At 39.3% G+C, this 12,363-nt stretch overlaps 1 protein-coding gene across 6 annotated transcripts in view; it reads left to right on the top strand.

The window, feature by feature from the left end:
- opa1 (OPA1 mitochondrial dynamin like GTPase) overlaps positions 1 to 12,363 on the top strand; it is a 130,051-nt gene that overhangs the window by 90,585 nt on the left and 27,103 nt on the right. For all 6 annotated transcript variants that reach the window (XM_070883476.1, XM_070883478.1, XM_070883479.1 and 3 more), the window contains 2 exons: positions 41 to 134; positions 4,490 to 4,600. In XM_070883476.1, the coding sequence (XP_070739577.1) occupies positions 41 to 134; positions 4,490 to 4,600 (205 nt within the window). The remainder of the gene's footprint in view (positions 1 to 40; positions 135 to 4,489; positions 4,601 to 12,363) is intronic.

Raw genomic sequence — 12,363 nt, 5'->3', positions numbered from 1 at the left:
AACATTGTCTCTCTTCTCTTCCCCTCCCCCGCCTCCACAGCTGGAATGCAATAATGTTATTCTGTTCTGGCGTATTCAACGAATGCTAACTATTACAGCAAACACACTCCGACAGCAGCTAACAAATACTGAAGGTAGGTTGAGGTCCTGTTTCTGACGAAACCTGTATTTGTAAGTGTTGCTTATTGGAGATTGCCATTGTAAAAAGTATTTTCTATTGTTGAATGTTTGGAGGTGTAGGTGTGTCATTATGTTACATGTTTTATCTACATTATCAATCCTTTAAATCCCCTTTGAGCAGACTCGGATACATAAATCATTAAAAGTAGTGCCACAGCTTAATAAGGCCATAAAAATGGCAAACAATGCACTGGGCTTTATTTTTAGAGGGATAGAATTGAAAAGCAGAGAAGTTATGTTAAACGTGTACAGAACCTTAGTTAGACCACATTTGAAGTACTGTGAACATTTCTGGTCTCCATTTTGTAAAAAGGTTTTAGGGGCACTGGAGAAGGTGCAAAAAAGATTTCCAAGGATGATGCCAGAACTGAGAGATTATATCTATCCAAAAAGATTAAACAGGCTGGGGCTCTTTTCTCTAGAATAGAGAAGGCTGAGGGGGTGACCTGATAGAGGTCTTTAAGATTATGGAATGGTTTGATAGGGTAGACAGATAGAAAGTGTTCCCACTTGTGGGGGAGAACAAAACTAGGGGCCATAAATATAGGATAACCACTAATAAATCCAATAGGGAATTCATGAGAAACTTTTTTTTACCCATGAGTGCTTAGAATGTGGAACTCTATCACAAGAAGTAGTTGAGGCGAATAGCATAGATGCATTTAAAGGGAAGCTAGATAAACACAAGGGAGAAAGGAAAAGATGGTTATGCTGATAGGCTTAGATGAAGATGTGGAGTATAAACTCCAGCTTTGACCAATTGGGCCAAATGGCCTGTTTCTGTACTGTACATGCTTTGGAAATGAGCACAAAAATCTAGGCTGACACTCGAGTGCAGTACTGAGGGAGTGCTGTACTGTTGGATGTACCGTCTTTTGGATGGCACGTTAAACCGAGGCCCCGTCTGCACACTCAGGTGGACGTAAAAGATCGCATGGCACAATTTAGAAAAAGAGCAGAGGAGTTATCCCCAGTGTCCTGGTCAATATTTACACCTTTGAAACTGACCGCAATGTCAGGATGCACCGCGAATGCAAAAATCCTGAAGTTGCGGTCAGTCATTCACTGCTCCGACACTGGCTGCACTGTGGTTACCCCCTCCCCCCACTACACAGCTATCTGTGTAATATGTCAAATCAGGGAAACTGGTAAAAACTCTGGCTCTTCTGCGGTAACGCCCCATTAAGTTAGATCCTTTTGGATTGGGTGCAACTGGGATTTTAATGGCATATTGACTGCTAAACGAACATTATGGCCCTGAAAAACTAATTTTAATTTTGTGGAGTGTCAAATTTATCCGTTTTAATAAAAATAAAAATTTCTAAGGATATATTTTTTTTTTATTAATTTGTTCATTTTTATTTCAGGTTTACTTTTTCCCTATGTGAGAGCCCCAATCTATGATTTGTTCTACGGTTTTTAAGAAGTTAGAATCAAAGGAGCTTACTTACTTCCTGCTTCTCAATCTGTGAGAATTCTGCATTGTGATTGGCTGCTCAGACAGCTTGTTGACATCATAACAGCTCGCGGTAGGGATTCCCCATTGACTTGCGCTGATTTCAATTGCATGTCAGAAAAGCAGAACTTGTCACCACAGATCGCGAGATCTTTGTGGGAAGCTTACCTCGGGGCCAGCAGCGAACGCCTTTGCTTCGCCACTGACCGCAAATTACGGGCCATTAAATATACTTTCTCTAATGCGTATATGGGTTTCAGCCGAACTTCTGCTAACATTACGGCGGCAGAGTGGGAGAAACCCCAAGAAAATTCCCATCGTGTATTTTTCTCTATGTAATGTTACAATCAACTAATATATGAATATAAATCTCTGCTAAGTGTGCGTGAAGTATACTTTCACGTTGGTGTAAGACACTTCAGGTACTGTACTAACTTTTCAAAGGCACTCAAATAATACTTTGAGGGCTAGAAATTAGTTTTTTGGCGGAAACGCTAATACCGCTTTCACTTCACTATCACTACGAGGCCTAAAATTCAAGCTTCAATTTGTGCAGCGGTAAAAATCAGCATTGCACGAGGATTTGTGGCGCAAACCGCGAATTCTCTAACTTTACTCCGAGGCTGATATCGCTGCGAGAGAGGCCTCCTTGGGAGGGGGGAAAACACCCCCAAAAAATTGCAAAAAATAAAAAAAATCACAAACCATTCACAAGACACTTAACTATCAAATCACAAACAGAATTAAAAAATAAAAACTTTAACTTACCTTTTTTGTGGGTCTTCATACTTATCGCTGCTCCAAGGGCTGCAGTGCAGCTTTTTATCTGCCGGTATTTTTTGCGCTAAATATGGGTCCACGCTGAGGCAAATTTTTGGCGAAAGCAATATTGCAAATCTTGCATAGCGGCGGTCCGCTCCCCAGCGGTACTTAAAAACCGTCGCTGGAAGACGTCTCTGAATTTCCCACCGACCAGTTTTAAATATCGGCAAAAAAACAGCCACCAAGGTCGGCGAATTTTTAGCCCTGAATCTCTTGATTCGCTGTGGAAAATCTAATTTCTATGCATTACCTTACCAAAGTTTAAGTAATTTTAGCAAATCAGTACTTGTGAACTATAACATCTATATTTGTTTTTTTTAAACCTTGGGACTAGTGTGTCTTCATCCTACACAAGATGTCTCACTTTTTTGCAAATGCAAGATAATCGTGATTATTTTTTTCAAAAAGAGAGGAAGGTAGTCACCCTGAGATTTTCTAATAATTGTTTCTCTGATTGACCTCAGTAGTTTATAAGTAGCTAGTAATAAATTGATTTGTCCATTTAGAGCAGATGCCTTAAATGTACATCACAGCTATGTTCCAGATCTGCAGCTCCCTATGAGCAGCACCATTCAAATAAAGTGAGATTATTTTGCATTCCCACATAATCCTAAATAAAAAGGTGAGTTAGTTAACTGGTTGCTACTTATTGATTGGAAGAGGTTATTCTAGTAAAATGATGTATAGTATGCCACCTTAAAAATGTGATCCAACAAGTTGGATAGATACTTTAATAAGTGTTGACCTCTGGTAATTGTTTGACTTTGCCCAAAGGAAATCTGTACTACATGTGATCAAGCTATTATCTTCATGAATTTTATTTAAGCATTTTGTCAAGGTAGTATTGTTTGAGAAAACAGACAGGATTGTGTGAATAAAGTTCAGACAGGTGTCACTGAAACTATTCTGCATTAAGCACATGATGCATTTTCAGTTAAAATGAATGTATTTCCATCTAATTCTTAATTAACTAATAGTACAATCAAAAATAGATGATGAAAAATAAAGTGTGCAAGTTGTAGCCCACTCATTTGTAGCTGGAGCATTATCGAGCTAGTTGATTTATGGAATATAACCAGTTCCTATTGGCCATTTTCATGTATCCCATGCAAATGCCATGGCAGTGATTAGGAAGATGGCTAGAATTTTAATTGTACTTTTTTTTTTTAACATTGTTAATTCAGGCTAGTCCATTGTTCATGGGTCCTGAATGTTAAATAATGTTAATAATGAAAGGGAATTTGATTTTTATGGATATGTATGTAACCTTGGTAAGTCCCAGTACTGTGGGTTTTTTTTATTTGTGTTTTTTATTCTGTCAATTGCACAGCTCCTCCATAATCCCCTCTGTTCAAATTAGTGGCCTGATACAGGCTCTGTGTTGGTAGCTTGTAAATTGGGTTATTTTAAAAATGAACTGTTCAACAAAAGCTTTCATCTGAAACTCCTCTGGTACAAGTGCTTTGCACAGTGGTTCTCTGACAGACCTCCTTCCTCCATCACGATAGGTTTATTGCAGGATGTAATGGTATATGAAAGAGAAGTAAGAAAGAATTGTTGGATACTGATTTCAACAGCATTTACTCCAGATCTTAATTTTGATCACAGAATCTTTTGTGCACATGGAATTTGCTGTTTTTTAAAAAAATGTAAAAGGAAACATCTAAAGCCGGGTGTGGATTATGTAAAATATTTTTTTTCTGAGTACTCTCTTGTAAAATGTGAAATTGGTATATAATAGTCTATTTCTCATGCAATATTAAGCTGAGTTCATTTCATTCTTCAGTAACTGACAACTATCTGTAGGAAGCCAAGTACCTGCAGCTAGATACTGTTTATCACCTAGCTGGCAGCAATGAGTAGCATGTTCTAAAACTGACTCAAAACAATTCCACTGCATTGCTAACATCACAAAAGCCTTAATTGATGCAAAGTTACACGTTTAAGTCTTTTAGTTACAAGTAAATGGGCAAAAACTACCCTTTCATCAAGAGTGAAAAACTAAATGATTATATTTTCTATCAATACCAGTGAGACGCCTTGAAAAGAATGTGAAGGAAGTGTTGGAGGACTTTGCAGAAGACAATGGTAAAAAAGTGCAGCTGTTGACAGGAAGGAGAGTTCAACTAGCAGAGGACCTCAGTGAGTAATGTTTTATAGTCATGAGCACTAACTCAAGATTATCTCAAACTGAATTATTTTCACTAAACCTGTTTCAGGTCTAGTAAATGAGCATTCATACAAATATCCTGTTTTGATTTGCCTGCATGATCATTACAAAGGATGTGAATCACCTGGCTTGCAGAGGTGGGAGTTTTGGATTGGAGTAAATAGCTCCCGGTTTACATTAGCTGTTTTATTGAGATCAGTTGCAGATTCATTAAAGGTGTTAGTTTGCTCCTTTAGTATAAACAGTAATCAAATCAAATATTTTTGCCTGAAAGGAGCTTCAAATAAAGTAATATGAACTTATATTTTGACTTATTTTGTTATAAATTAATTACAGCTGTTAGTCATCATTTGGTTATGCATTTTTACCAAAATGTTTTTAGGTTAAATCATTAAACAGTATCATTTATTTTTAAATAACTTTTAGTTGAAATAATTTATTCATCTATAAGTAATTTTTTAATTTTAATTATTAGCCAAAATTATATATCTTATAAAATGTCTCTGCATCTGTTCTTGTATTCGCTCATCAATGCTTCTTATGAGTCAATAGCCCATAATTTACTGTAGCAAGGCAATGAATGGCATTTACTGTTAGTTAGTCTTGTCCGTGCCCATTTAATCCTGCCAATATTTTGCGCCACAAGTTGCAAGAAGTGCAAACTGATAGTCGTAGCGAGAGAAACAGGGCATCGGAGACCTGAGTGAACAAGGCAAGCAACTGTGTACCTCCTTAACGAATCAGATTGAAGGATTGTGAAATGAACAGACAAAGACTAACAAAGAAATGTAAATTAGAGGTTGAATTCAATGTCAAATGAGGAACAGAAAGAGAAATAAAGAGAGGGAAAGAAAGATTGAATTAAACGACAAAAAAGAGACGAAGAACATTTTTTTTTTAAATGTCATTTAAAATTTAACATTTTTAATATCTCCCAACAATAATTAATACCTGAAGGAATGAGACTACACACTTGTAAAAGTTAATTTTCAGTGTCGGATTGGTTCATTGGCAGTAATTAACACTTATCACCTCGTTAAAAGAATCTTTGACAACTAATCTAGGCTTAATTAAACATGCACGGACTTTAAATAGCTGCAAAACAGGCTCCTTGCGTTACTTCAGACCAGCTCTAACTTTGTGGGTGCATTTAGTTTGTATCTACTGCACAAGTACAGCAACTTCACCGTTCAAAAGGCTTTTGACAAGGTCCCACACAAGAGATTGGTGTGCAAAATCAAAGCACATGGTATTGGGGGTAATGTACTAACGTGGATAGAGAACTGGTTGGCAGACAGGAAGCAGAGAGTCGTGATAAACGGGTCCTTTGCAGAATGGCTGGCAGTGAATAGTGGGGTGCCGCAGGGCTCAGTGCTGGGACCCCAGCTATTTACAATATACATTAATGATTTAGATGAAGGAATTGAGTGTAATGTCTCCCAAGTTTGCAGATGACACTAAGCTGGGTGGCAGTGTGAGCTGTGAGGAGGATGCTAAGAGGCTACGGGGTGACTTGGACAGGTTAGGTGAGTGGGCAAATGCATGGCAGATGCATTATAATGTGGATAAATGTGAGGTTATCTACTTTGGGGGGAAAAAACACGAAGGCAGAATATTATCTGAATGGCGGCAGATTAGGAAAAGGGGAGGTGCAATGAGACCTGGGTGTCATAGTTCATCAGTCATTGAAAGTTGGCATGCAGGTACAGTAGGCGGTAAAGAAGGCAAATGGCATGTTGGCCTTCATAGCTAGGGGATTTGAGTATAGGAACAGGGGAGGTCATACTGCAGTTGTACAGGGCCTTGGTGAGACCTCACCTGGAATATTGTGTTCAGTTTTATTCTCCTAATCTGAGGAAGGACGTTCTTGCTATTGAGGGTGTGCAACGAAGATTCACCAGACTGATTCCCGGGATGGCTGGACTGACATGTGAGGAGAGACTGAATCAACTGGGCCTTTATACACTGAAGTTTAGAAGGATGAGAGGGAATCTCATAGAAACATATAAGATTCTGATGGGACTGGACAGGTTAGATGCAGGAAGAATGTTCCCGATGTTGGGGAAGTCCAGAACCAGGGGACTCAGTCTTAGGATAAGGGGTAGGCCAGTTAGGACTGAGATGAGGAGAAACTTCTTCACTCAGAGTTGTTAACCTGTGGAATTCCCTACCGCAGAGTGTTGTTGATGCCAGTTCATTAGATATATTCAAGAGGGAGTTAGATATGGCCCTTACGGCTAAGGGGATCAAGGGGTATGGAGAGAAAGCAGGAAAGGGGTACTGAGGGAATGATCAGCCATGATCTTATTGAATGGTGGTGCGGGCTCGAAGGGCCGTATGGCCTAAACCTGCACCTGTTTTCTATGTTTCTATGTTTCAATGGTGAGCCAGAGGGGGCGATGCTGTTTTCATAAAGCATCTCGGACAACAACTGCATTTAACCACAAATCTGCCCCCTCCTGAAGTTACTGTAGCATTTGTGCATAAATAACGGCATTATTTTTACAGCAAATTGTGGGCCAATGCTTTTTGCTTAAATGTGTTTCTACTGGAAGTCTTGTTTGATGTCTCATGAAAATTATATTCTGTATTATTTTGGTTGATTTTATAAGCAGCATTTGTGTTCAACAAAGTAGCTTCTGATGGGTATGCGATGTTTAGAGTCCTCACAACTAGCCTTTACAATCTCATGGGTGCAATTCTGTCTCTGATCAATAAGTGGCAGCATTTACTATATTTAAAATGATTCAGTCAGTCATCATGTAAAGGTACTGAGCATGCATTTTGCTGACATGAAATTAATCATGTTTTGGTCGTGTTACTAAGAAATATGCCGATTTCTTGGGTAAGTTTAATTGGTAGTTATAAAACTTGCTGAGTACTTTAGTTACTAGTACTGAAATTGTTGAATTATGCAATTAAAGAGCAATCCTTTAGGCATCTGTCAATTGCTATTTTAACCATTTATTCCCTCTATTATCATGGCCAGTTTCTGCTAGTTAGAGCCCCAGTAATGTGTATGCTGTTGGCAGGACACCTTTTTAGACCAGGTTGGTGAGCTGCTGGACTTTTCCACGCTGTTTGATGCAATTCTCAACAATGTTCCCCTCAGTAGCTAATAAATCTCATCAACTGTCAAATTGACTGACTGGGATTTTACTGTTAATATGGTTCATTAGAGATAATACATGAGATTTGCCATACTATCTCTTTATGCCATAGATTTAACAGAAACTATTTTGTGGCTTGGGTAACAAAATAGGAATGAAAGTCTGATGGACTTAATGATGATTACGTTGAGAGAGAACATAAGGATGTTCTATAAATATATTAAGAGCATGAGGATAACTAAAGAAAGAGTGGGGCCTAGTAGAGACCATGAGGGTAATCTGTGTGTGGAGGTGGAAGATGTGGGTATGCTTCTTAATGAATACTTTGCGTCTGTTTTCACAAAGGAAAGGGGCAATGCAGATACTGCTGTCGAGGAGGAGTGTGAAATTCTGGACGAAATAGACATAGTTACAGGGGAATTATTGTGGGGTTTGGCAGCTTTGAAAGTAGATGTCCCGAGGCCCGGATGAACTGCATCCCAGGCTGTTAAGCGGAGCAAGAGAGGAAATAGCAGGCTTTGACCATCATTTTCCAGTCCTCTTTGGATTCAAGTATGATACCGGAGGATTGGAGGACTGCTAATGTGGTACCCTTGTTTAAGAAGGGAGAAAGGGATAGGCCGAGTAATTACAGGCCTGTCAGCCTAACCTCAGTGGTGGGAAAATTATTGGAAAAAATCCTGAAGGACAGGATTAATCTAGATTTAGAAAGGCAAGGATTAAGTAGGGATAGTCAGCACGGATTTGTTAAGGGAAGATCGTGTTTGACTAACTTGATTGAATTTTTTGAGGAGGTAACCAGGAAGGTCGATGAAGGTAGTGTGTACGATGTAGTGTATATGGACTTTAGCAAAGCTTTTGAGAAGGTCCCACATGGCAGACTAGTCATGAAGGTAAAAGCCCATAGGATCCAGAGCAAAGTGACAAGTTGGACCAAATATTGGCTGAGGTAGGAAGCTAAGGGTGTTTTTGTGACTGGAAGGATGTTTCCAGTGGGATTCAGTACTGGGTCCCTTGCTTTTTGTGGTATACATCAATGATCTAGATTTGAATATAGGGGGTATGATTAAAACATTTGCAGATGGCACTAAAATTGGCTGTGTGGTTAATAATGAAGACAAAAGTCATGGACTGCAGGAGGATATCAATCTACTGGTCAGGTGGGCAAGACAGTGGCAAATTAAATTTAATTCAGAGAAGTGTGAGGTGATGCTTGGGAGAGCTAATAAGGAAAGGGTATACACATTAAACGGTAGGCCACTTAATAGTGTTGATAAACAAGGAGACCTTGGAGTGCTTGTCCATAGATCCCTGAAAGTAGCAGGCCAGGTGGATAAGGTGGCTCAGAAGACATATACAGAATGCTTGCCTTTATTGGCCAAGGCATTGTATAATATACTGGTTAGGCCACAGCTGGAATACTGTGTGCTGTTCTGGTCGTCATATTATAGGAAGGATGTGATTGCACTGGAAAGGTTGCAGAGGAGATTTACGAGGATACTGCCTGGAATGGAGAATCTTAGCTATGAGGACAGATTGGATAGGCCGAGTTTGTTCTATTTGGAACAGAGGAGGCTGAGGGGAGACCTCATTGAGGTGTATAAAATTTTGAGGGGCCTGGATATAGTGGATAGCAAGGGCCTATTTCCCTTGGTGGAGGGGTCAATTGTGAGGGGGCATAGATTTAAGGTGGTTGGTGCAAGGTTTAGAGGCAATTTGAGGGGAAGCTTCTTCACGCAGAGGGTTGTGGGGATCTGGAACTCGCTACCTGGAAGCAGAAACCCTCACCACATTTAAAAGGTGCTTGGATGCGCACGATTACGGACCTAGAGCTGGTAAGCGGGATTAGACTGGATAACCTCTTATTGGCTGGCGCAGACACGATGGTAAGTACATCATGGAATCTAATACAACCAGAGTAATCTCCTGGACTAGCTTTGGTTGCCTGGATGAGTCGGAGAGGAATTTTCCCAGATTTCTTTCTCCAGTTTGCCTGGGTTTTTATCTGATTTTTGCCCCTCCCAGGAGATCGCATGGTTCCGGGTGGGATGGAGTGTAAAATGTTGTGATGCATGGGGTATCGCAGTTGTGTGGGGGGCGGACTGGTTGGGCCGGATGCTCTTTACCTGTCCGCCATTGTTCATTGCTCTTAGGTTTATATGTAACCTTCTGGGCTGCTGATCGAGGGCCATGTGGCTCTTTGTTGGCCGGTGCGGACACGATGGGCCGAAATGGCCTCCTTCTGCACTGTAAGTTCTGTGTTTCTATCATGATGTCTTGGTGTAATAAAAGATGACATGTTTTCTCAAAATCGCGATAACCTATCCTGTTAGTTCGACTGATTTCAGTTTGTTAATTGGTTAGCTGTAATTTTTCCTGTTGATAATACGGTTATTTACAGTGGGTTTGTTCACACTTTTCTACAGAGCATGTAAAGGAGTACAGATGTTGATTTTTTTTTCATCGTTCAGTGCATTATTGCTTATAGAAAGAAAGACTAATTATTTTTTTTAAATCATTAATACATGTTCTCATAAATTGATCCCTACAGCCTGTGATATAAACATTTTTTGTTGTAAATTCATTCATGAAAATATTTCCAGAAAAATCTAATTTAGAACATTTCCGGAATACTGTAATCACTTCTACACAGGATCTATGCTACAAGTCTCCATTTTTTTAAATTGCTACTTATGTGAAACCCCTTTTTTTAAAGGTTTAAATAAAATTATAATACTGAGTGTCAGAAACTAAATGTAAAACCATTAGTAATTTATTCACTAACAGATTGGTGCTTTTCCTAAGATAATTTGTTGTTTCTCCCATTTGTTTTTATAACACTTAGAAAAGGAAAAGTAAAAGACTTGCATTTATATCGTGCCTTTCACAACCTCAGGTCATCCCAAAGCTCTTTACAGCCAGTGAAATATTTTTGAAGTGTAATCACTGTTGTAATGTAGGGAAATGCAGCACAGCAAGATTCCACAGTCCAACAATGAGATATAAAATATTGGTTGAGGGATAAATATTGGCCAGAACTTCCCTCGTCCTCTTCGAATAGTGCTAAGAGATCTTTTACATACACCTGAGAGAGCAGACATGGCCTCTGTTTAACGTCTGATCCGAAAGACTGTATCTCCGACAGTGTACCACTCCCTCAGTATTGCATTGAAGTGTTAGCCTGGATTATGTGCTGAAGTCTCCGGAGTGGACCTTGAAACCATGACCTTCTGACTCAAGTGAGAATGCTACCACTGAGTCAAGGCTGATACTTTCGTCTAAAGTTAAAGCAATATTTCACAGTTATGGTACTTTACACATTTGATAAAAGTGTAAGGAGATTTTAGTTGTACATTTGTTAAAGAACATGACTGTTCATTGAAATTTCAATTGTCTTTCATCAGGCCTGATATTAGACTTGAGGGATATTGTCAAACTGGTATGTTTCACCACATTTTGCAGCAAGGTGCCAATGTGACCTTCACGAAAAATATTTATAATGGTGTTTGTTTTTAAACAGTGTAATATAGGGTACATTAATCCCTCACCCCACCTGCTGCTCTCCTTACTCGAGCTCCATATCTAGCACCAGAGAGAATTTTGATCAATCTTAATCCCCTATGCAGCTACTCACTGATGAGCCTTGTAGCTCATAGGGTTTGTACAGAGTAGGGTGGAGACCCAGAATAGCATATCTGCATAGGAGGGGAAATGTAAGACAAAATCTGCCATAACAGAATTGTCTGATCCTAGTTTTTGGAGGAGCTGAACCGGCCTGATCCATTTAGAACTAACAAAGCAGTGTAGCTTATTTTAATTGCACTGCATTCCATTTATTTAATTATAAAAGGTTACATTTCAACTTTTAACCAATCATGGTCAATAAATATTACTTACTAAATAAGTTGTTTCCCATATTTTTCCAGAAACAAAGGTAGTCAAAGTAGTGAGCAAGTTCAAGTCCTACCCCAAGCATTGAGCACATAATCTTGGCTGACACAGTGCAGTATTGAAGGGTGGTACATTGTTTAAGGTGCCATTTCTTGGATGAGTTGTTTTAACTAAGGCACTGTCTGCTTCTTCAGGTGGACGTTAAAATCCCATGGTGTTATTTCGAAGAGCACAGAGTCCTCCTGAAATCCTAGCCTAAGTTTTTCCCAGGCAACACCACCTAACATTAACTGGTCATTCATCTCAATTGAGCTCTGTGGAACTCAAATTGCCTGTTGGATTTGGTTACCTAATAATTGTCATTCCGTTTCAGAGTAATTAATTGTATGTGAAGCACTTTGAAATGTTTCTGAGAGGTGCAATAAGGTGCTGCACTTTATCACTATTTATTCCAGAGTAGATTGCTTAGAAAGCGATTATGTCAGTGCACTAATTCACTGTACCAAAGAGTTTGAGCAGGAGAGACCTGAAAATGGATTGTATGCTCTCTCTTGGAATGGTGTATGGCACAGATGGGACCTTATGGAAGGACCAAGTGTAAGGTATGGTTAAAGAGGTGGGTGAAGGGAAGAAAATGAAAATTAGTCTCTTGTTCCAGAACATAGAACGTTTTAAAGCACACAGCTTGTAGGACTTTTTCTACTTTTAACAAATTTTAACAAGTTTGCTTGCAT

Source organism: Pristiophorus japonicus, chromosome 6 (assembly GCF_044704955.1).
Source record: "Pristiophorus japonicus isolate sPriJap1 chromosome 6, sPriJap1.hap1, whole genome shotgun sequence".
NCBI classification, from domain to species: domain Eukaryota; kingdom Metazoa; phylum Chordata; class Chondrichthyes; family Pristiophoridae; genus Pristiophorus; species Pristiophorus japonicus.
The sequence above is the reverse complement of the archived record's forward strand: the minus strand, read 5'-3'. Positions and strand labels throughout refer to the sequence as shown.